This window comes from Alosa sapidissima, chromosome 15 (assembly GCF_018492685.1).
Source record: "Alosa sapidissima isolate fAloSap1 chromosome 15, fAloSap1.pri, whole genome shotgun sequence".
Classification (NCBI taxonomy): Eukaryota; Metazoa; Chordata; class Actinopteri; order Clupeiformes; family Clupeidae; genus Alosa; species Alosa sapidissima.
The window spans coordinates 18130460-18157734 of record NC_055971.1 but is presented as its reverse complement, the minus strand read 5'-3'; the positions used below and the strand labels follow the sequence as shown (position 1 = coordinate 18157734).

Genomic DNA, 27275 nt, shown 5'->3' with positions numbered 1-27275 from the left:
TCACATGTTGGACTAGCAAAAAAGGATTAAGGTAGAGGAATGATTTGATACCATAAAGATTAAACACCCTTTTTAACATTTATTACATAAGACTCTAATTATTACATAATACAAGGGACAAAATGGTACATTCCCGTGTAGCCCAGGGTGCCTTTAATTTCCGTGAATGTGCATCAACCTGCATTTTTATGTTGCACCAATAGAGGTCAGTAGTGTCTTCTGAGTATTAAATGTTCATTGCCAGCAACTGCTTTGATGTGGGCCTTCACGAAATAAACTGAATTAAGCAATGTAACACTTTCGGGAACTCCTTTATTCTTTACACATAAAGCATGTATCTTATTAATGTAAGTATTTTTTACGATTATTTTTTTTTAATTTCAGTAGCCACAGATGAACACATTTTTAATTCACTGTGGGCCTATAACCTACATTATCTTCTAAGGTGTAGGTTGTGCCACTATCCATATGTCACATGTAAACACTCAAATACGATATAAATAGATGTGCAGGGATAGGCCTATATCAACCAGTATAATCTGAAACAAATGCAGAGATTATGAGAATCCCTAATCCAGCATGAAAATATTACTATCCTTGCATCAGCAGAGCAACTTATAGCCACTATATCAGTAGATCTGCTGGAGATTTCCTATAACGCCTAGCTGTGTGTGCCAATCAGTTTAACCTATATTAAATGTAAATGTGCTTTTGACTATTTAACACACAAATAGACCTACATCTAAAACAGTCAAACAGGCGTCAACTGCTGGACCAGAGAGAGATCTCCTGATGTGCCCTGTTCTCCTCCACTGGTGTGCGGACTACAGGCTAAGAGATCAAAACCATCCACGTGAGCCTTCACCTACAAAACTAATAAAAGCAATCAGTACTGCATGAGGTCACTGTGGGTAGGCCTAGAGATTCCTTCATCTTTTTTTTTTTTGAAGGCATGGGTTTAGGTCAGCTAAAGTTGAAAACACTTAAGAAATACTACCTCACCTCCTTTGAACTAAACTGGACCAGAATTTGTTAGGATTTGTTATATGACAGTGTTGGTTTGCTGGTTATACTGAGAACACCTCAGATCGGCATGGCATAAAAGGGCCTATAGGCTGTCAGATGTAAACGCTGGGAATATTGATTTAAAACAAAAAAAAAAATCATTCATGTGACAGAAAGGGTTTAAACACTGAAAATGGAATTGGTGAAAAGTACTGCATCATGAGGAGGAGCAGACTAGGCCTACTGGGACTCAGCCTTGCTACTTTGAGCATTGCATATGACGTATGTGAGAGAGGCCCTGTCCTTTGACAAGTAGGTTTATTTCACAGTGGCCTTTGAGCTAATTACATTTTGTAGGTAAACTACACACTGTGTTCATTCAATGAAGCCTGTGTTATAGTTCAGTTGGTCTCAGTGCCAACACTTTACCCTATTTTGTCATTGGAGAGGTGCTTCACTAGCTTTAGCTACAGCAGCTCATCTCTATTTTTAGCATCTGCTGTTCTGGGCTTGCTTCAGTTCAAAGCAGTTTCCAGCATATACTGTAGGTCTGTGTCTTAAGTTGCGATTCCACTTTCCACCACTGGGGGGAAACCCAGCTACAGAAAGGTTTCATAAGGGGGCGAACCTTATGAATGTGTTCTCTGTTTAGGGAAAATGGGTGGATGAGGTTGTCTGCCATAGAACAATAAACCATCCAAAACCTCACCGCCTGTAAAGAGGCCTTTGATATTTGTTTTGTAGCTGGGCTCTCCAACCGCCAGCTTTTTTGCCTTACAGGCACTTTTCCACAGCTGCATCAGTTAGACGTGATCAATGTGGCCAAAATAACATTTTCTTCTTAGAAGATTGTTGTGCCTTTCCAGTGACAAATAAACAAAATCAAGCCAAGGAAGGAAGCGACAACATCTTTTCGTATAGCAGGCCTAGGTAGAGGAGAAAATGTTTGAAGGGCTCAACTAGTTGAGGCCTGTCAGGAAACCAAAGCTAAACTTGGGCTTTTCTAGCATTTGGCTTTACAGTCCTGTCTCCACAACTGATGTAGATGTAGATGGTAGATTCTAAAAAGCAACTGAAATGCTCTTCTGTGTCCTTAGATGTGGCTGGTTTGTCAACTCCTTTATGTTCATGCAGTGATGCTTGCCTGGAGATGTAACTATGAACTGGCATGCCCTGAGTCAGTTGAGGTTGTTAACTGTAGAGAGGAGGAGCAGTGAAGCGGTCTGGCTTCAACCAAACCATCTGATCATGCTGATGGACACATCTTTGTCTAGGGTTTATTGTTCTATCAAATAGACCACAAACTGACTTATAGTCTATAATTAGTCCCTTTGCAATAACGCACATTGAACATGAGAGTCGATGGACGGTGTGTGTATGTGAGGGGAGAGTAAATGGGACTGGATCTGGTGTGTGTGTGTGTCCTAGACTCAGACACCAAACGATAGACTCTTCCCTTACACTGCCACCTCCACTGCTACTGGGAGAGACAGATGCCCAGTTGCTAGGAGACCCAGGCCCTAAGTGCAAATAGAGTCATGAGCGGCTGAAGACTGCTGGGGTGAGAGGGGGTGCGGGGGTGTTAGGCTAACAGACTCCCGAAAAAGAAAATCAGAGAGGAGACGAGGTGAAGACTGGCTGCAATAATCACTCTGCATGGAATATTTACATAACGTGTTAATTTTTCCTTCCTGCTCACCGACACATCAGATTACTGGTGTCTCCAGTCACAATCCAGCTCTCTCTTTGTTTTCATAAGTTCATAAAATAATTATATTTTTCTGACATTATTAAAAGATGTAATTAATATATATTTGTATTATTCCTTGCCTCAGTTACTGTAACAACCAGTTTATGAGTTATTATAAAGGGGCTATTAGGGCAATATGTCAGCTTGTCTCTCTATTCAAGTAACAGAATTATGCTATGTTAGCATTATACACACTGTATATATTATTATACAGTAACATAATTATGCTGTCATACCTCACCTTGGTTAACATACTCATCAGCCCCCTGTCCTTACCCAGATAACAGACTGAAAACAATCCAGCCGTGACTTGTTGCAGGTCTACATGCTAAATAAGGGTCTATTGTGGTTTAGAGTCCACTATCTGGCTGATCTGATCTGACTGGGATACAGAGGACCACTGTTCCCCCATTGCCAAGCTTTAGCATGTGATGCATATTCAAACATACTGTACATACTCTCACACGGGTCTTGGCACAGGCCTGTAGACAAATGCTGTCAACAGAACACCACCTTAATGATCACACTCATCCTTCAGTGACATACCTCTACACTGAGAGCCATACAGTAGTCGTCTTTCAAGCAACTGCACCCCCACAGACTGGGCATGAGTCATCTCCGCCGAGCGTCTCTGTGAGCAGGAGGCCATATGCCACGGCCATCCCTACTGATAAGATCTCTGGCTAGAAGACGGGGAGGATCTCCAGTGCCTCAGGCTGTTTTCTGTTATCATCATCAAATCACCAATTGTGCCCCATAATGTGAACAAATGGTGTTATCAAGATACAGACACTTGCAGTGCCTGCCAGCGCCTGGCAAGACTGTTTTGGGAACTAGCGACATATTGCTCTTTTGATTTGTTCTGTTGACAATGGTTGTTGCAAATATGCACCATAATCCTATAATGTTGAAAGAGAACATTAATAGAGGACATTTGTCCGCTAAATAAAAGTTGGCTGCAGTTTATTTTGTGGAATGGCCATCCCATTACTCAACACAGTGGAACAAACTCAAGAGAAATCAAGATGTATTTGGGTTTGCTTTTATTTGATGAGGTTCCAATTGTACTGTCAATATCTCCTCGTCCTTTAGAAAAGACACTAATATTGAAACATTTTTCAAAGAGTAAAAAAGTAGCAAATATCATACACCCAGTGATGGGGTCTGACACAGAAAGCATGACATATGCTAAAATAATAATCATAAATAATACAGACACATAGCTATTTACATTTCATTGAACACAGAGGTCAATCAACATAAATTATAATGCTTTATATATAATGTGAATATATTTATATATTTATATATTATCATCTGTCATTTACAAAAGCAAACAATGCATTGTTTTTTATCTCAGAGAGAAAAGGCTATCCAGAAGCTTGGTTTTCAGATATTCCAACCAGAAGGTCTGCAACTCTCTGCCCCCTCCCCCCTCCCCAAGCATTAGCGGGATCTTCAGTTTTGGTCTGCTTACCATAGATGGGTGAGTTCTTTGGTTGTGTTTGGGGGACTCAGAGAGCACCGAACTCTGTGTCTCAACTGTCTGTTGCCTTGGTTACTGAGCGACTCTCTAGCAAGAATAGCAGTGAATGGGTCAATCAGGTAGGTTGGGGTTGGGTTGATTGGTTGGTTACTATTTAGGGAGTGTTTCAAAGTTAGATTGGTTTAGAGAGGCAGTGTAACAGTTTACTAAGATCATCACAGACTATCGACCGAACTGCAGACACAGTTTCGCTACCTTCGCCTGTTTCTCATCAGTCCATAGTGTCTCCCACAGACACCAAACCTGCTACAAACACCACTACAGTAACAAAACAGTGGTCATGGGTGCAACTGCCACGACAGACCCACTGGACAACACACGGATCTGGACACGACACCTAAAAAATAAATATACTCTCATGACTGCACACATAATGTCATTTACATGGCTGTTAACTGATGTGAGGTCAAGAAGACTGGTACCTGGTACCAATGGAGCTAATAGACTCTCAGAAATTGGAAAGGACACTGGAGGGTTAACCGGGGGTCATTTGGAAGTTCCATCATCTTTCCAAGACCACATTCTCATCGCACTTAAGCCATTTATCCTAAGTGACATCACACTCTGGAAGGCTCTCTGTCTATGTATGGCTCACTGAGATCTGATTTGGGGAATCTCTCTCTCTCTCTCTCTCTGTACTCCTCTATCTTTCTGTATACCTCTCTCTCTCTCTCTCTCTCTCCCTCTCTCTCTCTCTCTTTCTCTCTCCCTCTCTCTCTCTCTATGGCATTCATGATGCCCCTTCCCCCCTGTGACAGGCTCTGATGCACTGTAGTGCAATGCCCCTTCTAGTGCCAGAGCATCTGTGGCACAGCTGGCATAGGGCTGCCCCAGTTGGTGGATTTGGGGATAATCGTCTTAGAAAAGCACGTCCACACACACACACACACACACACACACACACACACGCACGCACACACACACACACACACACTCACAAACACACACAGAGTGGTTGAGAGAGAAACCCCATCAGCTCTGTAACCCCTGATCCTGTCAAAAGCCTGGCCTTTCTCAGTAGCGTACACGCTAGGGCCATCTAACGCCCACCCACACTCAGATTTGGTTCATATGTTTTTGTCCTGTCCGTCTGGTTCAGAGTGTGTGTGTGTGTGCGTGTGTGTGTGTGTGTGTGTGTGTGTGTGTGTGTGTGAGAGCTTGCTTCTACATTGTGAACCTCAAGATGTAGCTGTACATCTGCGTTTGTGGTTATATCTGTGTTTTGCGTGTAAACTGAGGTACTGCAACAGTCACGTGCCCACCTGAACTCACGTGCAACCTTAAAACGCTTCGACCTACACACACACACACGTCCTGCTTATCTTCTCCTCACTATCCCGATGTCGCCAAAGGGTACTGTGCAAATGTGAGTAAAAGTGTATGTCTGTGTGTGTGTGTTTGTTTTCGGCAGGGTAGAAGGGTGAACACAGGCGGGGGAGACAGGGCAGGGGAGTAATGAACAACCAAAAAGTTCACACATTCACCCACACATCCGCCATAAGAACTCCCATCTTCCCTTGTGTTTTTTATACCCCCTCCCTCCCCACCCAAATCGTTAACGCTCCTCGGGGCTCCTTTAATCCCAGCCGTTGTCCTTGATCATGTGAGCCAGCTCGATGATGAACTTCCCCTCCTTGTATTTCTGACTGCTCTCAAAGGCATGCTCCTGCAAGAGGAGAGAGAGAGAGAGAGAGAGAGAGATAGAGGGAGGAAGGGAGGGAGAGAGAGAGATAAAGAGTGTTACACAGGAGTGATAAAGAGCAAAAGATGGTGAGGAAGACAAGAGAGAGAGGGAGGAAAGGAAAGTGGGGGGAGGAGGGAGGAGGGAACCTTTAGATGACACGGCAATGATATTGAAAGCATTCGTCTTTTAATGCAGCTGAAATGTCTTCAAAGCGTCGTGCAGGATGCCTGCACTCTGCACTAAGTCTCCAGCTCTTCCTGCGTGCCATCGTTTTGTGGCGCTTAATATCCTGTTGATCCTTTTCTTTTTATATCGGATGGATTTGGCACGGCAGTGCCCGTGGTGGTGGGGGCAGCAATATTAAATGTCACAGTTTAGAAGTGCACTAGGTCAAGTATGTCCAGAACTTGGACACAGGACCCTGGAAACATTAATATCTGCCCTCCTATTCATAAATATGTGGGCCAACATGAATGGAAGACAGACATGTCTAGCCATGTGTGGTTTGCTCAAACGGAAAAGTAGTAATGGCTACCACTTTTATTTTGCATGTGCCAGCACAAGCAATGGTTTCCGTTATCCAAGAATCCACTGTCTCCCAATGACTGAACTTGAACACTGGGATACAAGGACGGAGGGGAAAAAAATAATGATTTGGCAGGCTTGACCGCTCTGACTTTAAAAATGGACACCATGGCAGGAATGTCCTACAGCTTGTGGAGTGCAGTTGGTCGTGTGTATTAAATGCCATGGCTGTGGTTTCTCGCCGAAAACCTCTCCCTGATAGGGAAAGCAGATACCTGCTGTCTGACCTTGGCCTTCTAAAGCTGCAATGATTCTCACCTCTGCTTCATGCCAGGAGTAACCGTGGTTACACCATAACACTGATTTGTATGCGTATGTGTATCCATTGTGAGCCAGTATTCCTGAGGTGGGCTATAAATCTGACACATGAGTAGGACCGGATCTCTGATAAATACCAGTGTCTGTAACTGGACTCTCGACATCTAACCCTGTTTTTACAAAGAGAATACACGTCAACCACCGGTCATTTTGCAGTACCACAACAACGAAACTGGATGGCCGCAGAGTCCGAGCTGACTTATCTCTTTGCTTACATTAGCTGGCGGCCTTATTTGCTTAACTGTCTTTTGGAGAGCATGTGAAAGGGAGAACTTCCTCATGCTAGTCGGGTGAACTGAGGTCCCTGCTGCGGAACACTGGAGTGTGAAGATCAGTGAGCGTTCCATCGTGCCTCGTTTGCCAAATCCAGACCCATTAGGCCCACAATGGGCACCACTCTGCTCCAGTGTAAAATCTTTCCATTAGAATTAAACTGTTAAGTTGCACTGTTGCTAATAAGTCTGTTTGTGTGTTTGTGTTTGTGTTTGTGTGTGTGTGTGTGTGTGTGTGTGGGTGTGTGTGTGTGTGTGTGTGTGTGTGTGTGTGTGGGTGTGTGTGGGGGGGTGTTTGGTGGTGCTGGGTGAGGAGGGCTGCTTACGTATTTCCATCCCAGCGTGGTCTTGCAGTTCTCACAGTAGATGTCTGCTACAGCATGAAGCCCAGTGAGCAGCACCCTCTCCTCTGCCGGCCCACAGCCCACATTCACCCTGCAGAGAGAGAGAGAGAGAGAGAGAGAGAGAGAGAGAGAGAGAGAGAGAGAGAGAGGACGGGGAACAATAGAGACAAGCAGAGAGAGAAAAGAGGAATGTAATACAAGCTGTAAGACAAGACGTAAAATAAGAAAGTATTACCAATTCGATAACACTTTATTTGATTTGTATACATGGTTGTGAGTCCTACACAAGTCACAAGTGGTGGTATTAAACCATGCAACATATTGGCCACCGTGATTTACTCTTTGGTTGTGGGGGCACTGAAAAGGATATTTCTCAGTGACCAAAGGAGATACTTACACTGAGTTGAACAGATAAGCTCTACCTTGACTTCCTTGAAAGGACTAGAGAGAAACGAGACAGAAAACCTATGAGAAAGACAGACTGGTAACGGCCACTAAATCATTCCAGTGTATGTCCTCTTGTCTCCCCTCAATGAGGGTCTCACTTTTCACCTTCAATTGAGTTTTTTTTTTTGTGCAAGTTTTTTTGTTTAAACTTTTTCTGACACTTTCTTTCACTTGTAATCAATTTCCCCTCTCAGTTTGTTTTTCTGCATGCTTGTACAGGAACATAGTGGGGAGCTGTTTGTTGCCAGGGAGAGTGACAGGCATGTGTGTGTGTCGGAGGGCAACAGTTACCTTGGAGATGAGCTCGTCATGGTTGGCCAGGTGTGCTCGGCAGTGGATGCAGCTGTAGGTGCGGTGGCAGCTGGGCAGGTAGGCCTGAAAGGTTTTGGAGCGCGTCATAGTGACCATGGGCGGGGTCGGCGGGCGGTGCAGGAAGGGGCTGCCGGCCCAGGTCGGCTCGCAGGGGAAGCACCGCAACACACAGGTGAGGGCCGTGGTGGGGGACGGGCAGGAGGCACACACCTGTCCACACACACACACACACACACACACACACACACACACACGGACACACACAGTCAGCCAGACAGCCAGAGCCAGAAAAAGAGAAGAAAGACAAAGACTAAGTGAAGGAGACAGACCACATGAGCTTAAACCAAGCTGATTCAGTCCCCAGAGAAGCCATTGTACTCACACAAAGTCTGTGTCCCTTTTTTGTCAAAGATCTGCTTGTTATCTCCAACTCCCGACAACCATTTTACTGCTGTAACAGAACGAGTCTGCAAATACACACTTCCAACTCTGAGACATTGACTGGAGGAGACTCCCAACTGTTCCGCAGCGTAGGAGGATGTGGACACATGCTTGCAAAGAGCCTTTGTCCTTAACAACTCTCCTGAAGTCAGCAGCTCACGACTACCATACACTGGGTGTGGGACCTGCGGCCTCCCATTGGTCGGATGACACACCTCGTCCTCTCTCTTTGGCCCTGTTGCAGTTTTCGAGTGGAGTGTGTGGGAGTGCGACTCACAGACAGTGGAAAGGGCAGCTGAGGCCAGGTCTTTTAAGGGCCCTGGTGGCATGAGCGTAACGGCTGCCCTAGTGTCTGTCTGTCCATTGTTCGCCAGCCAAAGACGTGGGGCACAAGCATAAAGGAAGCACTGAGTGGCCGCAGGCCACCCCACACACACAGACACACACACGCGCACACACACACAAAGTCTTCTAAAAACTCAAGCCAAGCGACCTGGTCTAACCTCAGTGAACCTCTTTGCAGCACTAAGAGTAGTGTGAGTATTTTTGGGCGTCTGTAAAAAATACCAGGCCAAACGTGCTGCCAGTATTTGTTTGGGAGTTTAAAGTTACAACTAATGTGTCACATATAGGATATAGAGTATTAATGGCAAAGGTTTCACTTACTCTCACTCCGACAAATACATGTACATTGGAAAAACAGACATATCCTTCCAAGCTCTGCAAGCTCTGTATTTTTTTTAAATCTCCACGCGTATAGTTACAACCAGGAAGCAAAGACTCAATGGGGAAAAATCAATGGTTTGTCCTGGGTCAGGCTCAAAGTGATGCAGGCATCTGACAGAGCCCTACAAGTTGAAGGTCTTTCTCTCGATGAGTCCTGAAGGATGAGCTGATTTAGCAGAAGTGTAAATAGGATTCATGCCATGCCACGAGAGCTCAGAGTATTACTGGATCCTGCCAACGTACCTGTCCTAAGTATATCTTCTGAAATTGCATTAACCTGCACTCCCAACTCAATTATAAATGATTTTTTCCCCAAGACTTAACTTAGACCCGGCAAATCGAAAGATGAAGTCATCCTTTTGAGAGAGAGAGAGAGAGAGAGATAGAGAGAGAGAGAAAAGATTACAGCTCTTAAATGGCAAAACAGGATCCCTCCCTGGATCAATATTTTGGCCTTCAGCATTTGTCTCAGATTTCACAGATGTAACACAGTACACTGATAGGTGGGACAGAGCAGCATTCACAGCATCAGCCTAGACCAAACAGTATGTTCAGCAGCTTATCCACCTAACTCCCATCATCACAAAAGCCCCATCTAATCAGCGCCCTGACCCATAACACTGTTCTACTGCCAGCCCTGGGCGAGCAATCACACAACCCAAATCAATGCCAAATGTGCCCGTGAACTGCGGTTAGCATGGCTATCTGTGTCAGAGCGGTGGCACATTTAATTAGGAACTAAATTAATAAATAAATAAATCAAGTGCGGCGAGTGCTGGAGCATGAATCCACTGGAGGGGAATTCCAACGTCGCGGTGCTGCCTGGGATGGGCGCTGGCACGCAGGGCAGGGCAGCAGCGGGCACAGGGAGTGGTCGAGGTGGACGTGTCCAAGCCATCCTGGCCGTCGTAGAGGGTTTGGGAATGCTTGGCAGGATAGGTGTGGCAGGAATGCTGCTGCAGGTTTCAGTGTTTTACAAGCACTCCATGATGACACTGAAAACAACGCAGTTTTCAAGTTGGTGTGATATTTGTTATCACAGTGGGGAATTATTTTTAATGAATGACTGTGTGTGATGCAACTGCATTACATAAACAGCACTGGCTTAACTCGTACCTAATCGTTAGACGTTTGATGTGGGCTGAAACATCAACACGTTGAGGATGTCATACCATGGGGGCCTAATCGAGCCAGATGATCAGAGGACAAACAGGAGGGATGCTTCTACCCCTGTTGCCTCTCCAGAGAGAGACAGAGGGAGTGGGAGGAAGGGAGACAAACCACCATTTGCAGTGCACACACACACACAGACACATACACCACCACACCAATGCAGATGAGCCCCCTCACAGGCAGCCGCGTCCCCCACCTCTACCCCAACGTCCATCTCGCTGGGCAGCGCTGGCTAGCAACAGCCCGTCCCCAAGTGACTTGTCTCCGGGTGACAAACAGCCCCCCTCCCCCCAGCCCCCACACAAACACCAGCACTTAGTCACCCCCCCCCCCCCCCCAATATCTACCTCCAGTAAAGGGGTGGGGGGGGGGGGGGGGTGTGAGCTGGGGAGATGTCTGATGCGCTCTGCGCTGCAGCTGTGTGACGGGCGAGGCTGTGTGCCGCAGCACCCCGTGCTCCATTCAAGGCTCCTGTGTCTCCAAACAACCTTTCTTACATAACCGGGCGCCGCTGCTGCTGCTTCTGTTGCTGCCGCCACCACTGCTAACTATGATAACAGCAACTACAGCCACAGCAGTAGGGCAGAGGGGGAAAGACCAAGGGGAAGAGAGGGGGAAAGAGGGGGAGAGAGGGGGAAAGAGGGGGAAAGAGAAAGAGAGGAAGAGAGAGAGAGAGAGAGCTGTTGATAAAAAAGGCCCGGGGAGGATGGGAGGAGGGAGTGGGAGTTGATTAGGGATGAAAGAGGGATAGAGAGAGAATGAGACAGAGGGATAAAGATGAGAAGGGGGGAGAGAGTGAGGGAGGGAGGGTGGGTGGGATGGAAACAGAGACAGCAAGGAGTGAGTGTCCTTGTGTTGGGCTCTGATCTGTCCTCGAGACTGAAACTGTTTTGTGGGCAGTGCACCACCCACAGCTGGCTGGTGTTGGCAGATCCTACAGCTGAAACATTGTGGGACAGTCTCCATACACTTTGGGTGAACGCTTCATAAACACATCAAAATGAGGCAACTAGCTGAAGTGGGAATGTGGTGACTTCCGGTCAAAAGATATACATGAACAGAATTCTACAGAACCAAAAAATACCTCAATACCAAAACAGCTGTAACCTCCTCAAACCACTCAATTAAAGTAAATTCAGTTAAAGGAACCCCCCCCCAGTTGTTTTTCAGACTTTAGTTTTGGAAGTGGTGCACTCTCTTCAAGAAAAGCAGATTGCGCAACTGCCCAGGAGACTTAACAACACTTCCACATCCTATTGCTAATACAGATATAATATAGGAAGTGACGGTCCATGTGGGTGAGTGCAAGACAAAAAAACAACAATGATGGCAGTCCCCACACAAGTGCTGTCTTGAATGCAACCATTAGCTTTGTACCGCTTCAGTAAATGTCACCGAATTTTCAGGATGTCTGGAGGTGATCTGTGTATCATGACTCCATTGTGGTTGTAGCATCTGCTGATATACAAACAATATTCCCCAAGTACTGCCAACCACATGCCTTCTGTGAGTGTGGAGTCTCTTCTTGAGCAACCGACGGTCTCGCTGTGCATGTGAGATGTTTTTTTCCTACATTATTTTGTCTGGCCTACATGCGCTGGTGTGTCTGAGTGTATAATCTATTTGTGGTGAACCAGGTCAGATGCAGCGGCGACAGTGTGTATATGATCAGGCCTGTATGTAGGCCAGCGTTTTAGACATTGCAGTGCACAGATGGCACAAAAAGGGCACAGTCCATCAATCCAGCAACACTGTGGATGGAATCCGAACCACTGTGGCCTAGACGATCAGAACTGTCCAGACCACATACTTAACACAGCACATGCCAAACATTGTGATATGATGGAGCTGGTGATATTTCAGTGGTCAGTTCATGCCTGAACAAGTAATGGCAGAATATTTGAGTGTCGAAAGATCTACATCTTGGTAAGAGGCATGCTCAGACAAGTGTTGAAGTCAGTTTGTCCAGAACAAAATGATTTGTAACGCTCCCCTCCCACATTGAAGGCTGATTTCAAATCGATACGGTTATGTACTGTTCATAACATTGAAATCATGTTGCGAAATGTTCCTACAGTAGCCTACAACACAACTGATTTAAGTTGCAATAGACTGAGATAACTCTTCCTAAGGGCACATCTATTTCTCACAACAAACTGATCACAGTTTTTACGCTGAAAGCATGCCACATGACCGACTGTCAAGTCCAAACGAGCACAACAAAAATAAACATGACGCAGACACAGGGGGAGGTATTGCCAGGGGCATGTCGTCAATTAACTCTCTTATACAAAGAGGGCTACCAAAATGTAACCCACTTAAATAGGATCAGAAACGTCGTTACGTACGTTGGTAAGTTTAAGCGAGATACTGATGATGGCAAAGTAAACAACACGGGTGATGCGCCATCCGCAGCGGGATAAAGATGCGTCTCCCTGTTGCTGCTGCTGGTGGCGCAAGATCACGCCACGAGCGCAACGTTAGAAACGGTGTAATAACAAGCAGACCCACTGCGGACCTCGCCATCCCATGAATTCAACAAAACAACTCGTTTGTATCTAGCCTACTATTTTTGCTGCCGACTGCAAGCACAAAATCTCAGTATACTCTCTCCAGTTTAATGCACAAATCAACTCATGACGGCAATGATGATGCAGCAAGACATTAACACTCACGAAACGGTTTATTTCTAGGCTCCGTGCAAAACAACTTTAAGTTCTAGGTATTACCTTTGAAAAGAGGAAAAAATATAGACAGGATGGCCGCGCCACTTCTTCCTCCCGGACGAACTTTATTCAGGGAAAATCCTTTGCATTCCTTCCCAGGCAAATTTCCTTTAATCACGTTTGCAAGTCGGTCGCAGACGTGGTATTTTGACGCGCGATGTATCAACTGAGTTTGATGCAATCATGCAGAATCACACTGTACTTCGCATGAAGTCAAAGTGACAGTTGTTTCCACCAACCAATAAAACGACAGTGCATAGCAACATTGCCCTCATTGGTCAAAAGAAAACACAAACGACCAATAGTAGAGCGTACTGTTATCTACCTGCAGCTGCGATTCAGTTTAAGGAGAACGTGAGCTGCAGCAGACATCAACAACACATATCCCACAATATCTTCGAAATAGAACAAACGCTATATGCATGACTATAATTTGAGCTGAAAAAACACTACTGCAAAACAATATGACTATTGTATGACAGACGATATCAAAATATAAAATATCCAATCTTGGTGTGATGATGTGGTAAGCTGTTCAGTCGTGGAATAAATGCGTCAAAAAGTAATGTCTGGCCCAGCTGAATTCCCCAAATAATAATTCAGTTTTTCGAAGATGATTAAAACAAGCAGTAGGCAAATGCATCCATTCGAAATTATTGATAAAGATACCAAGACACATAACTGCATTCTTTAAACTTGACGTAAAATACAAAAGGCCTAGTAGGCTACCTCATGTGATGATTCTGAATGATAGAAAAGGATTTTTTGGCAACTTCCACTGATGGAGCATGGCGCCCTCTGGCGCCTGTTACCAACGAAAGTAGAAACGCAAAGTGCATCACATAATAATACATCTTAACAATATGTCACTTGTAATCTTGACCTTTTAGCAGAGGATAGAGTGACCTTGTGGTAGGCCTTGTGGTAGACAACCACTTTCACTGAAAAAGAAGACGGCTCAAATGTCTAAATAAATACGTATTCTGAGGAGAAAAATGCATGCATGAGGACACTGCTGATGCAATTAATGAAAATCAATACATGGATATGTAAACTGCAGACAGGTATGATCTCAAAAATAATTTATTAAACAGACATACACAGTAATCACTGAAAATGAATCACTATTCGTAAAATTCAGACAACTAACAGCAATAAGGTACATGACTTGAAAAAGACAGTGAAACACAGTGCCCATGTTACAAAACATCCAGACTGGAAAACTATACCTGTTTTAGCAGTTCGTCATATTGCATTGTTGCCACACATTCTCATTGAGAATGAAAAGCCACTCAACACCTACAGTATACTGTACAGTATCTGTTTCGGAGGTTTTAACACTGGTAGCACAGACGGACAAACCTGTGAAGACTCTGTCTGACTGAGCCATAACAGTTACAATGACTTCTTCATTTTTATGTGCTTTTTTAAAAGCCCTTTATTGCAAAGAAGTCCATGCATAAATAGTACATTATCAACAATACTTAACCTTGTTTAAAATTACTTGCTCAACTCACCAGTGTATGACAATCTGTATAATAGTATGCATCCAACAAAACAAATAATGAAAAATAAAAGACATTGTGCTAATGTCAAATATACATACGTAATCATCCAAACAACACCTTATACACTTGTGCAAATTTGAATAAAAACAGCCCAGTGGTAAATAATTATTTCTTCCCCCTGAATTGGAATTGCCACATTTAGAACACATTTAACAAGGACAAGTCTTAGTGTTCCATAACAATACATTCAGCCACAACTAAGAAGCAGATGCCCCAAGAAGGGACATCCACCACCACAGTCCACAAGGGGGAAAAAAAACAGTGGTGACAGCGGTGCAGCACACTGAAATCCACACCATGGTTAAGGTTTAATGCCCTGCGCCAGGAACCATGATCAGTTCTGGTTTACTGATTTCTCCTCCTCTGATATGGTCATAGCACAAATAAAATGAAGAGCATCTCTAGATGGTGCTGCTGTGTGGATCATACCTCTAAGGTGGCTGGTGATTGAATTCCTTAAATGTCGCTCAAGAGACATAAAGTTTAGATGCCCTACACTGTAAACAGCACTGACATCTCACAGATAGTCTGCAAACTAGCAAAAGCAATATCATTACATCATTGGAACAAACCGATTCTCCTCACACAAGAAGACTTCTTTAAGTGGACATTTTTATACTTTCATTAAGACAATGATATTTGCAGTTTTATATTAAATCACTAAGTTTTGAAGAACAATAAAGAAAATAAATGTAGTTTTGGCAGTTTGTGACCTGGAAATAAGGCCAGAAATAAGCTGCCTATGTCACAGCTGAAAATACACAGATCTCAAACTACAAAGGAAAATCTGTTGGCCTCCCTAAACCATTTCTTAGTGCCGTTCCATTTTCCACACACAAATACAAAAACATGGTTTCCACAACAATGGGCCCTTTGAATGGGTTGACAATAGTTGTCTATCTACTGTACTGGTAAGACATAAGGTAAACTTGAAAAAATGGTAGTTGGTGTAATTCCACAAAAAGAGACAGAGAGACAGACACGCAAACAAAAACTGTCTCCACCACCAATCTTGAATCTTGACCCACCAAATGCGCCTCATTTAAGTGGACACCAGGGTGTCTAAACACACTGCTCACTCTTTACTTAATCTAATACTGTTCTTCTCTATGAATTCTTTCAGCTTGGTTGGATAGTCGGTCATGATTCCACTGGCGCCAAGGTCAAAAGCACGTTGGAAATCCTCCTCATCATTCAGTACCCAAATATACACCTGAAGAGTTAACGAACACAGATGACATTTACATTTATTCATTTTACATTTATATTTACATTTAACAATGAGGACACAAGATGACAACAATATGCACTCATTGCACTTGGATTTATAATGATGGAAAGTATGCCTTTATTTCTTTCTAACTGCAATGAGACTATGAGCAAGAACAGTAGTTTCCCCAGGAAGATGTGTGGAGTGGGTCCTCTTAACTCAAACAAACATGCGTGTACATACCCACACCCACACACACACACACACACACACAAACACACACATGCGCGCACACGCACGAGATTGGGGTTAATCTGAAGAAGTAGTTCACAGAAGTTTTTGCTTCTTTGAATGACTTAAGGGATGTGTTATTGTTTAGGCATTAAAAAAGTACAGACTAAAGTCTGTGGGAAAACAGACATAAAGTCAGTGGAATTGCTGAGACCTCTGACACCAAGTAATCTCTTAAGGACGTCCTTAAATCTCATCCTCCCGACTCTTCACTCCCATCGCAGTAGTATGAACAGTTGTAAAGTGGGGACAAATATGTGCTTACTTGTATTCCTCTAGCAGTTAAATGATCAAACAGTGCTTTCCTCATCAGTAGCCTGAAAAAGAGCAGTGGAAATGTGCATCATCTCAACCATGAAACAAGGTAAAAAGGCAGCCAAAGAAGGAAAGCAGTTAGAGCAGCTTAGTTGTAATTCACACAAAATTTCAGACTTACGTGTCAGCAAGCCAAATGAACACGCGCTGGCTCCTTGTCAATCTAGAGGGGTCCCTTAACCTGTGGGTGAAACAAGCTGCATTTAATTGAACAGTGACATTTTTGTCCCACTGATGTCAAACAAACCATTAAACATGCAACCTGAGTAACATCAAGACAGCTGATATGATATCCCTTAAATTGGACAAATGCAGAGTATTCTATTTGCTGTGGGCTATGTCCTAGTCATTGTTTTGTATGAAACATGTAAAATCACCCGTCGGACTGTATATATTGGCAGATGTATTCTCAATAGGGCTGTCAAAGTTATAATACGATAAAACAAAATCTAAAATTGTATCCAATAGTCAGCTAGGCTATCATATAGAAAGCACTGCTGTTATCTCATGTCGAGACTCAATCTCTATTGAAAAGAAAACATGTATTTTCCATGTTGATTGACACACTAAAGTAAGTTTTAACATTAACTTTGTGCTAAAATGTTGCTCAACAAGTTGTTAACTGCACCTGCAAGAGGTCTAATTAGATTCAGTAGTGAAGCTATGGTTTGTCAGTGAATTCAGGGAAGTTCCTTCAAAAGGAACAAATTCCCAAAAACACAGAGAACAGTTACGATACCAGTTAGTACAGCTTTAAGATTGTGGCACTTGCAGAGTTGTTAAAATGCTATCATAATGTCACCATGAAAAACCAAATTGCAGTAACGTTATTGGCTACAAAAAACAAAAGCAATCATGATGCTCTCATATTTCCCTTCCAGTTTTGTCAGTACTAGGTGACTACTGTAAAGCTTTTCCGTGTTTGATGGCAGACACTAACGTTACTTCAATTGCTGTAACTCTAAAGCGTAAGCCAAGATTTCCTCATTGCTCTCCAGAGCATGTGTACAGCCTGCTGACACGTAAGCAAAATAAAGCTATTTCACCAAATCATATTTTGCACATAGGCCTAATGTATCCAATGTAATGTCTATCCATTATTTTATAAAGAACATAATGTGAGAGCACATAATGTGTTCTGTCTATGCACTATTAGTGCAACATAATATTCTGTAATGTCTCTACTATGGTCGATAAATGTCAGCCTTCATTGAGAAGATCTAAGTCTTATCTTTTAGCCGACATGAACTTGAGGCAAACAGTACATTTTTTGGTTCAGCAGTAATTTAAGACGCCCATTTCAACCTTGGTTTTGTCAAAATTACCAAGGAATGGATCAGCAGAAGTGCTGTAGAAGCTTGCTGATGTGCAAAAAAACTTAAATAAATTTAATAACGAATTATGCTCAACTCATGAGATTAGTGAGCAATGTTCATGGAATAGAGGAATATGGTTAAAAAGCCATGATGTTTCCTAACTGTCTGGCATAAACACAAAAACCACATTTCTGCTGATTAATCAGTACAAACTTCACAAAGATCTGCAAATATGTTCTGGTTTGAACCAGTTTTGTTAACTCAATCACCTCAACTCAACTAACTTAATCACAGACAGCACCACAATCAGCAGAACACTAATCAGCTGTATCGGCTGTAGTAGAGCCTGAGACTTCAATGAAGTTCTTCACACTTAAATGTCATGTGGTAGCGCCTGTGTCTACAAGTGGCTCTGTGCCATCGCAAGCCAAAGGGACTGTTACAGAAAGTCATGATTAAAAGCTGATGCATTATTAAAATTATTCATCTGTGTGGCTGAGTGTGAATGGCTGCTCACTTGGTGATGATGGAAGGCATGGGGATTTCTAGGAACTGCTCCTTGAGAGGGAAGAAGGGCAGGAGGCCAGTGTAGAAGAGCCCCACCAGGAGCAGCACTCTGGGCATGCTGAACAGCAATGGGATCTGTGGGTTCTAACCACCACAGAAGAGACACAGGGGACAATGAGACATGCCATTCACATATCTTAAAGCCTGACAAGTCACTTAACAAACTTTGACTCTTTGATTCTTTACCTCCTTGAAGCATTTCTTCACAATTGTATTGTTAGAGTTTCCCCACACAGTCAGATGTTCCCGGTCGTATTTGACCACTAGTTCTGAGACCTGCAGCGGTAAAGCAGACCAGCAATAATCTCTTCAGACAGGGCCTCCACAGACTATGCACACAAAATCCATACGAGTGAAAGGACAGTAGGGTTTGTTGAAAACCAGACCTTTTTGATGAGGGTGTCATTGTTGACTTTGATGTCGATGTTGACAGGTGTGGTGGGGAAGTTCTCGAAGACCTCTCTCAGCAAAGGGATACGCTTGTCGTCACCTCCCTCACAATAACACTCTATTTGGACAAAGGATAAATTACACACCAGGCACTGGACTATACTTCATATGGAGCCCACCTTTACCTCTCAACACTTATTCATGGACTACTCATCACAGAAATGTTAACAGAACATGAATATCCATACATAATTGACTCCAAACTCATGAGGGGTATAATGCCCTCAAATTACACCTATTCTATTCATATGCTTTGTAGTCCCTCAGTCAGGTACAGTGTCATTCAATGTACTGAAATTTACACACCAACACATTATGAAATAGCACAAAAGTCTAGCTATTTAATATGGATTATGTGTCTCTTTTGGAACAGAGCACACTGTAGCATCTTCAATTTGACTGTGTGGACCTATTCTTCAACCAGGTGATGACCACCTGCTTTCAGTAACACCTCATGTGTAACACAGTACATTCATTAACACATGATCTATTAAACATCATATTTTGCCATTCAGAACAATCCTTACCTTTCTGAAAGGTAACACCAAGTCTGCAGAGGTAAGGAGGGATATCCTGTGTAGAGAAAGGACAAACATTCACACACAAACACATACAGAAACACACACACATACACACACACAGAGTGAGTGTCTGCTTTCTTTGGTGAAGGTCAGAGAGTTGTCCAGCAGATAAATGTCAAAGTGGGCCAGTGAGCTTAGTGTGAATCCTGGGGACAGATAGTGAGAGAGCATTTGTCCAGTCTGGTCACTCACCACATAGGCCACATCGGAGATGTCAACGCTCACACCTGTTGACCTCATCAGGTTGCTATCGTGCAAAACCACCACTTGCTCGTCCTTCGTCAGATGACAGTCCAGCTCCAACATGTCTGTGCCCAGCTGCACCGCACTGATTAAGACATAAAAAGGTGAAGGTGGTGGGAAGGAGACTAGTGGAGGACAGTGGGGCTTAAGCATACAGGCCGTAGGCCACCATACCACAACAAACATGCATGCACACACACGTACACACATACATGTGCGCACGCACACACACGCACACACACACACACACACACACACACGCACACACACACACACACACACTGTATTGCTGTAGAAACAAGTCAGGACTCAGGACTTATTATATATATATATATACAGTGAGATGTGGGTGGCAGTGGTATAGCCTACTTTACAGTATGATTTCTAAATACTGGCATGAACTCATATTTAGAGCTTAAAATAACTGATGTTTTATTTTCTTTCAGAAGTAAAGAGATTGGCCAAATTTGATACTCACTGTCTGAATGCTGCCATTGTATTCTCCAAGTTTTCTCCAGCTCCTGTAAACACAAACCTGATTTAACATGATGTATTACATGATTTCACAGTTAGGCTAAACTGGGCCCTTGACATTTAAATAAATATGCATGAATAATGCTTTAGGAATGCTCTAAAATGCTCTAGACAGTGAGAGTTTAAACATGTTCATACTGATGATGTTACACAGCAGTAGCCTATATTGTTGATGGACTAATAATATCATAGGCACTTTAAGTCTCATTTTGGTCTACCTAAACCACGAGCCACCTGAGTTCAGATCATAGGTTCAGATACACCATGATTTTTACAGCGACTAGGGTACAATTGATCTCATGCAGTAATCTATTCAAATGATTTTTTTGTAGGGCCTACAGCACACTGTATTTATTCTTCAGTTTATTTGAGGTTGATGTTGATGAGTCATGTAATGATATGATCAATTTTTTTTAAATTAATTAAAAAAAATCACTCCATGACATACAATGACCTCAACCCCGGCCTAACTGAACACTGAAGTGTAAAAATCAAATGCACTGTTGTGAAGGAAATACTAAAAGTATGCAGATAAAGGTCAGTTCACCTAACATGGATATGACTATGTAACCTGACTCTCGCCAGATGAATTTCGTTCCGCCTAGCTCCACTCATCCATCTGGGATCAATCCATTGAAGTGTTGCTTCAGAAGGCTGGGCCTAATCAAAAAATGCTTGCATATGATTGGATAAGCCACTTGTCCGTCATCTATTGACGTGCTATTTCAACCACTCACATCGAAGCCAACCCGTGACGCTGATAACAGTCTCACAGTCGCTTCTACGCAAGACACATCTATGAAACTCCCGCCCTGCGTCCTGATTGGCTCTACCATACAATCTCGTGCTGAAATCACTCTCAATGGAAGAGGCCCCAGATGGATGTGAGTGAAGCTAGGCGTATGAAAGGTCAAAGTAACAAAAATGAAATAAAATTAAATGACAAAGTAAAATGTCATGTAAGTCAAATCACCAAGTATCAAATTTAAATCTATCAACAGTCATTAAATGTAATCTAATTTGAAGTTTAAATCAATGTCATTTGAATTTTGAATTACGTTAAACTTGAAATCATCGACTCAGATTGACCTCTCCAGAATAAGTCCCGCCTCCGTAACTTCCGTATCCATCCAACTTCCGGGCGTGGATTGTCTATGGGAAATAACATGGCGTTTCGAAATATCATACCGGTAAAACATCTGTAGGTAGCGAAGTTGAAAAAGCTGGTGGGCAGATTGGCCTACACACTTCTGCCATCTAGTTTCCACTGGATTTTTTTATTGTCGGTGCCGTTTAAGTAGTATACTATAAACTATACTACTTAAACGACACCGAAAATCAAAAAATCCAGTGGAAACTAGATGGCAGAAGTCTGTAGGCCAATCTGCCCAGCAGCTTTTTCTACTTTGTCACCTACAGAGTTTGACAGGTACGATCTTTCAAAACGCCATGTTATTTCCCATAGACATTTGACTACCGAAGGTTGGATGGATATGGAAGTTAGGAGGCGGGACTTATTCTGGAGAGGTCTATTCAGTGGAGGGGGGGCGGGGGACAGAGCATGATTGACAGGTATTCTATGGTACAACCTAAACACCAAAGTCCAAAGTAAAAGCGTTCGAATTAAATGGTGGTGCACGGAATTGCATGAGGCTGAAATATTAAGTCTCATTCAAAATGAAAACAACAGGGAAATGTAAATGTAATGTATTACTTCAAATTAATTCAACTTCTTATTCAATTGATTTCAAGTTTAACGCAATAAAAATTCAATTGCAAAATTCAAATGACATTGATTTAAACTTCAAATTAGATTACATTTAATGACCGTTGATAGATTTAAATTTGATACTTGGTGATTTGACTTAAATTACATTTTACTTTGTAATTTACTTTAATTTTTGTTACTTTGACCTTTCATATTGGCGGAGCTACAGTAAGCGGAACGAAATTCATGGCGAGAGTCAGGTTAATGCCATTCATCAACCAATTACTCGGAAAGCAATTTACAGGGACCTGTAAAAAAAGCCTTATAATTGCATGAATGTGTTGCAGGAATTAGGGTTAAATGCAGGCTAAATGTATATAACAAAAATAATCAAATTATTTTTGTCAACAACAAACAACCATCCAAAGCTCTACAAGCATTCATAAAAGGACATTGCTCTACTGTAACTTTCACTCACCCCCGCGATGGGATATATGCCTGCTCCGGAATACCCCCTGCTTTCGTCGGTGTAACAGAGCTGGACATTTCAACAGTAGCGCGGAGGTCAACACATACCCCGTCACCGTGGACAAAATATAAAGTGCCGCGCACATCTCAGCGTCTTTATTCTCTGTGAAAATATTATCGACACAACGTTAAGAATTGGAAATTTGACATGCTGAAAACGTTACTCTTTCGCGGTCAGTGAACTATAGTAGCCTAAACCCTATGGGTATGCGAAAGTAAATTAGCTTACTAGCTAACTGTCCTAGCGAGATGCCTGACTGACCTACGTCAACGTTACAGCTGAGTAGCCTAACGTTAGCCTAAACATAGCTATTGCTCATAGGCGAAACTAACTAATAGGCTACAAACAAAAATTAATAACCAAAAAGACGAACAGACAGGTAACACACTCGCTACGTTATGACAGCGATGAGTAAGACCTGCGATGTGCTTACTGGTAGCTAGTGACAGCTACGTTACATTATTGCTAATGCTATTTCATGGTGTAGATCCATTTAACAATATCATGTCATCAAAGCAATTGAGGAAGTATCTTACAACTGACATTTCACGAGGTCTCAGACACTCCTGTACAACTGATCTGCTCAAGCCCAACATCCAACATTTCTCGTAGGCTAGCTTGCGCAACATCTGTGAGATGGCATTTATTGGGTTCATTTGGTAGGTTCATCTCTTACAGCGCATGCTCTCCTGATAGGAAAGCATTTTCTTGTATGGAAAGTGGTATGATAGTAGAGTGCATAGACAGACTGTGGGGCTTTCTTGGGCCCTTCCGGTCTTAGGAGACAGTTCACTGACAGGGCAGAAACTTTTCTCGAATGAACTCACAAGACCTATAGGCTACTTTTCCGCGTAGACTTGCTTACATTTTTTATTAGAACATTGCAAAGTTAATGAGATAAAATGCTTATTTGAATAAATTAGCAGAAACAAGGATAATATGTATAGCTTACTGACTTTTTTTATTGAAAGAATAGCCTATCCTATTCCTTTCAGGTGTAAAGTTATCTGCAGTGTAAAGTTTTTTATGTTAGTTATTTTGCATAGATTAATAACAAAAAATCCAATTCAGACTAGACCAAGCACATTTATGGTAGTATAATTTTCTTTAATACTATTCTAGCTTCTTTTCATACAAATGATCACTATTTTTTTTTCTTGCTATAAGAATAGTAAAATGTATACAAGCTTGGAAAACAAGTAGGCCTATAGAACATAAAGCTACTTTCTATCAAACTAAGAATTATAAAATAGATACACCAGAACAAACATATCAAAGACTTTTGTATGACATAGCACTGGGGGGTTTTCCAAGTACGTGGTTTAGTGACAAACCTGGGTAAGTTAACTCAGGTAAGTAACCTCCTACAACAAGAGTCCTATATGGCATTGTTTTGTAAGGAGAATGAAGACATGCAGCTCTTCTTTTACCACTTACTCTGAGTTAACTTACCCAGGTTTGTCACTAAACCACATACTCGGAATACCCCCCTGATCTGCCTAATAATTTATTATTGTTTATGCAATCTACAAACTAAAATCTATGTTAATTTTTTAAAGGCACAGGGACTATTGCATGCCTTCATCTCATCACACCTGGATTACTCGGTAACAGCCTTTTACCTGCCTTAACCTCAAATCCACATCACCACCGCTTCAGACTGTTCAGAACTTAGTTGCCAGGCTTTTAACTAAAACTAAGAGGTGTGAGCACATCACTCCTGTTTTTCTGTTTTCCTGTTTGCCTCTTTGCACCGATACCCTCAGTGTAAACTTCACCACACATGACTGACCAACGCTCAGCCCAGTCTGTGCCTGAAGTATCTGTGTTGTTAAAGACTGTTTATTGTGTTTGCTTTTTCAAGTGTGTGTATGCTGAAAGCATTTGATGGCAAGTGGTAAAGTTGCAGCCCATCTGAGGTTGGTGTCATCTGCTGGTTTGGAAACAGGATGTACTGTAGCCTATATGTGTTAAAGCTCAGACCCAATGCTTATGACCTCTCACATATAATGAGCTGTTGCTCATGAAGTTAAAACAAGATTTTATTTTCATAGGACATAAGTTATACAACAAACATTGTTGCCTAATGTGAGATCTATTTGGATAGGTACTCCAGAGTTTTTTTTTCTGAAACACTTCCGGCTCTACCCTGTAGCTATACACATACATACCTATGCTTTGTGCTGGAAATAAGAATGCACCCTCAGGAAATCACCTAAACGTCATGTCATCTTGCTTGCTCTCTTGACATCAGTCATCCCTTTGAGTTGTTCATTTGAGTTAACATTTATTTGTAAAATATGTATTGTAAACGTAGTATAAGCTGTGCGAGATGGGTGGTATTCTTTGGATTTTCCATACCAACATTTGGTAAATTATTAAAAGTATTATTATATTATTAATTAAAATCCACTGTCAGTCCTGCAGTCCTCCAGGGAGTGTCAGGCTGTTGCTGCGTAAAATATCAAAAGTGTAGAATAATCATTGAAACCAGAGAATAATACATTACAATTAGTTTTAGCAATATGGGGAAAACTTCCCAGGTTAAAAGTTTCTCATATCCTTAATGAAGATTTTGGTTTATGTCATATTGTAAACGGAGCCCTATGTTTATCAGCCAGAGTAACAAAGAAGTTTAAAAAATGACAGTGTCAGCCAGTCTTTAAATGTATTCTGTGTACATGATTCCATGCATTGAAATCACATTAAAAACAATGTCAGCAACTGAGCAATAGCCTGGAAAATCCAGACCCTGATAAGGGTCTGGCAAAGAGCAATGTAATGGCCCAACTCGAGGGGCGGCAACAAGAGTGCATTTAAAAATCTCACTGCACGCAATTGGTAACACTAGACCATGTTTACTCTGAATGATTTCGGATTTCGACGCAATCGGATAACAGTACGACCAATGTGTACTGTCCTCCAACGTTGCAGCGCTGTCTTTATCAGTTTAGCTGGTTCCCCGGAATGCAAGGAGAAAAAGTAACGTGCATCATTGCTCTTTGCCAGAGTGTCTTGCAGAGACAATTCTATTGTGCTCTCGCGAGAACTCTGTAACAGTAAACCAATACATAACAAAATGTTTTTTAGAGTTATGTATGTTTTCTCTAGCTCAATTCATTGCATTAAAATTCATTAGATTCTACTATTCAGTTTAACAAATTGGTCAAAGAGACTTGCACAGTACAGGCATACATTTTGGATCAGTCGGCTGTATCTTCTAACAGGGAAATGAGCTCAATTTTGGTGTCAGCTTTGTCTCCCAAAACAGTTCCAAAACAAGTGCCACAAAACCATAAAAACCTAAAAGCCAGGGTTATTTGAAGGACCATGGCTATTTACGATAGTGAAACCATAGTTAATTTTCATAAGGGTATGCTCAGACCAAAGTTTTATAAGTTTTACTGACTGGAAAAGCATCAGTTAGAATATTTTGTGATTATATTCAAATGTAAATTTATTAAGGCTATCACAAACCTCACCTGCATTTATCATACTGTTAATCAAAGTACACTTGACTCCTACTTGACTTCACTTTATCTCATGCAGTATGTCAGCACTGATGTCATCATTCTTATGTGTCCTCAGAACACAAGCTGTGCACTGGTGAGTGTGGTAACCTGACAACGATCACAGTTTTCTCTGACTCCACAGTGATCCTCCCTTGTTGCTTTGACAACAGCATGAATGACCCTGTGCTTTGGAGCAAAGACGGGGAATGCATCGTCCGCATCCACAGCTTAAACAGAGTCGATTTCCTGAACCATAAGATGGGCAGATTGACTGTGTTTTTGTCTCAGAGAGGAATTTTTTCACTTCGCATTGACCGGTTCCAGGCTTCAGATGTGGGTGTGTATTGCTGTGAGTGGGGAAACCAGTGCAGGGTAGTGGAGGTCAAGCAGGTGCAACGGAATACTGCGAAGCCCCCAGGGTAACTGCATCTTGTACATTAAGCAATGCACATCATAATGTAGACCATTATGCTGCTGAGACAAGATAAGGCTGGCAGATCTCAATGTCGGGTTTCAAACAAGGCTGGAATTAAGGTCCTATGAGGCCCCACCGCAATACATGTCTAGTAAGCTTAAACTTAATACTTAGGCCACTTAATACATGTGACAGGAGAAAGTAGTTCTAACATGTAATGTCAGTATGTATTTTAACATATCTGATTGCTTTCCTTGCTTAACCCCTTGTTAATATCTCTTTGTGTAGGTGATTTTGTAGTTGAACATGACATGACCACATTATGTTCGGTAAGTATAGGAAACTAAGATATGATATATTTCTGGAGCAGGGACAAATAAAGCACCTAATATTTTCCTCCACAGCAGCAGTCAGTGAGATTTGGAACTTTCTGTTTGGCACATCCTGAAGCATCCACGTCTGAACTGACAGGTGAGAGACACTCTTCAACAAAGACTGCTTTAACAGTGAGAATGATCTGAGAAAGTTATATCGCAGACTAAGAAACATACTGTAATATCATGAGTTATAGTGGTGGGCTTGTTTAAAGGTGCTGTGAGAATTTTCCATAGTTTAAAACACCCCAAATAACCTAGAAATAGCATCAGAATGTGAATAAACAACTGTTTTGACATAATGTTAAAAATGTAAATGTTAGATAAAAGGAA

At 42.3% G+C, this 27275-nt stretch overlaps 2 protein-coding genes and 1 long non-coding RNA gene across 6 annotated transcripts; 1 reads left to right on the top strand and 2 right to left on the bottom strand.

The window, feature by feature from the left end:
• Positions 1–3781: 3781 nt before the first annotated feature.
• On the bottom strand, positions 3782–13628 carry ypel2b (yippee-like 2b). The gene is made up of 5 exons (XM_042063175.1): positions 13333–13628; positions 8243–8473; positions 7902–7945; positions 7487–7595; positions 3782–5967 (listed from the first exon to the last, which is right to left on the bottom strand). Exons 2-5 carry the CDS (start codon positions 8357–8359, stop codon positions 5878–5880), a joined length of 360 nt encoding a protein of 119 aa, XP_041919109.1. The 5' UTR covers positions 8360–8473; positions 13333–13628; the 3' UTR covers positions 3782–5877.
• A 768-nt stretch (positions 13629–14396) lies between these two features.
• gdpd1 (glycerophosphodiester phosphodiesterase domain containing 1) lies at positions 14397–23339 on the bottom strand. 4 transcript variants are annotated; one of them, XM_042063130.1, is made up of 11 exons: positions 23178–23339; positions 22591–22743; positions 20349–20391; positions 19820–19955; positions 19574–19619; positions 18983–19104; positions 18783–18872; positions 18547–18680; positions 16835–16894; positions 16664–16715; positions 14397–16110 (listed from the first exon to the last, which is right to left on the bottom strand). In XM_042063130.1, exons 2-11 carry the CDS (start codon positions 22724–22726, stop codon positions 15973–15975), a joined length of 957 nt encoding a protein of 318 aa, XP_041919064.1. In that variant the 5' UTR covers positions 22727–22743; positions 23178–23339; the 3' UTR covers positions 14397–15972. The 4 variants fall into 4 exon arrangements, with proteins under 4 accessions (XP_041919064.1, XP_041919063.1, XP_041919066.1 ...); XM_042063129.1 differs by having other exon boundaries at positions 23185–23338; XM_042063132.1 differs by lacking the exon at positions 23178–23339 and adding an exon at positions 23075–23125.
• LOC121683506 lies at positions 22753–27205 on the top strand. Its single transcript, XR_006022803.1, has 5 exons — positions 22753–23300; positions 24201–24248; positions 24506–24560; positions 26230–26897; positions 26973–27205. It is a non-coding gene; the product is annotated as an uncharacterized LOC121683506 (long non-coding RNA).
• The last annotated feature ends 70 nt before the right edge of the window (positions 27206–27275 follow it).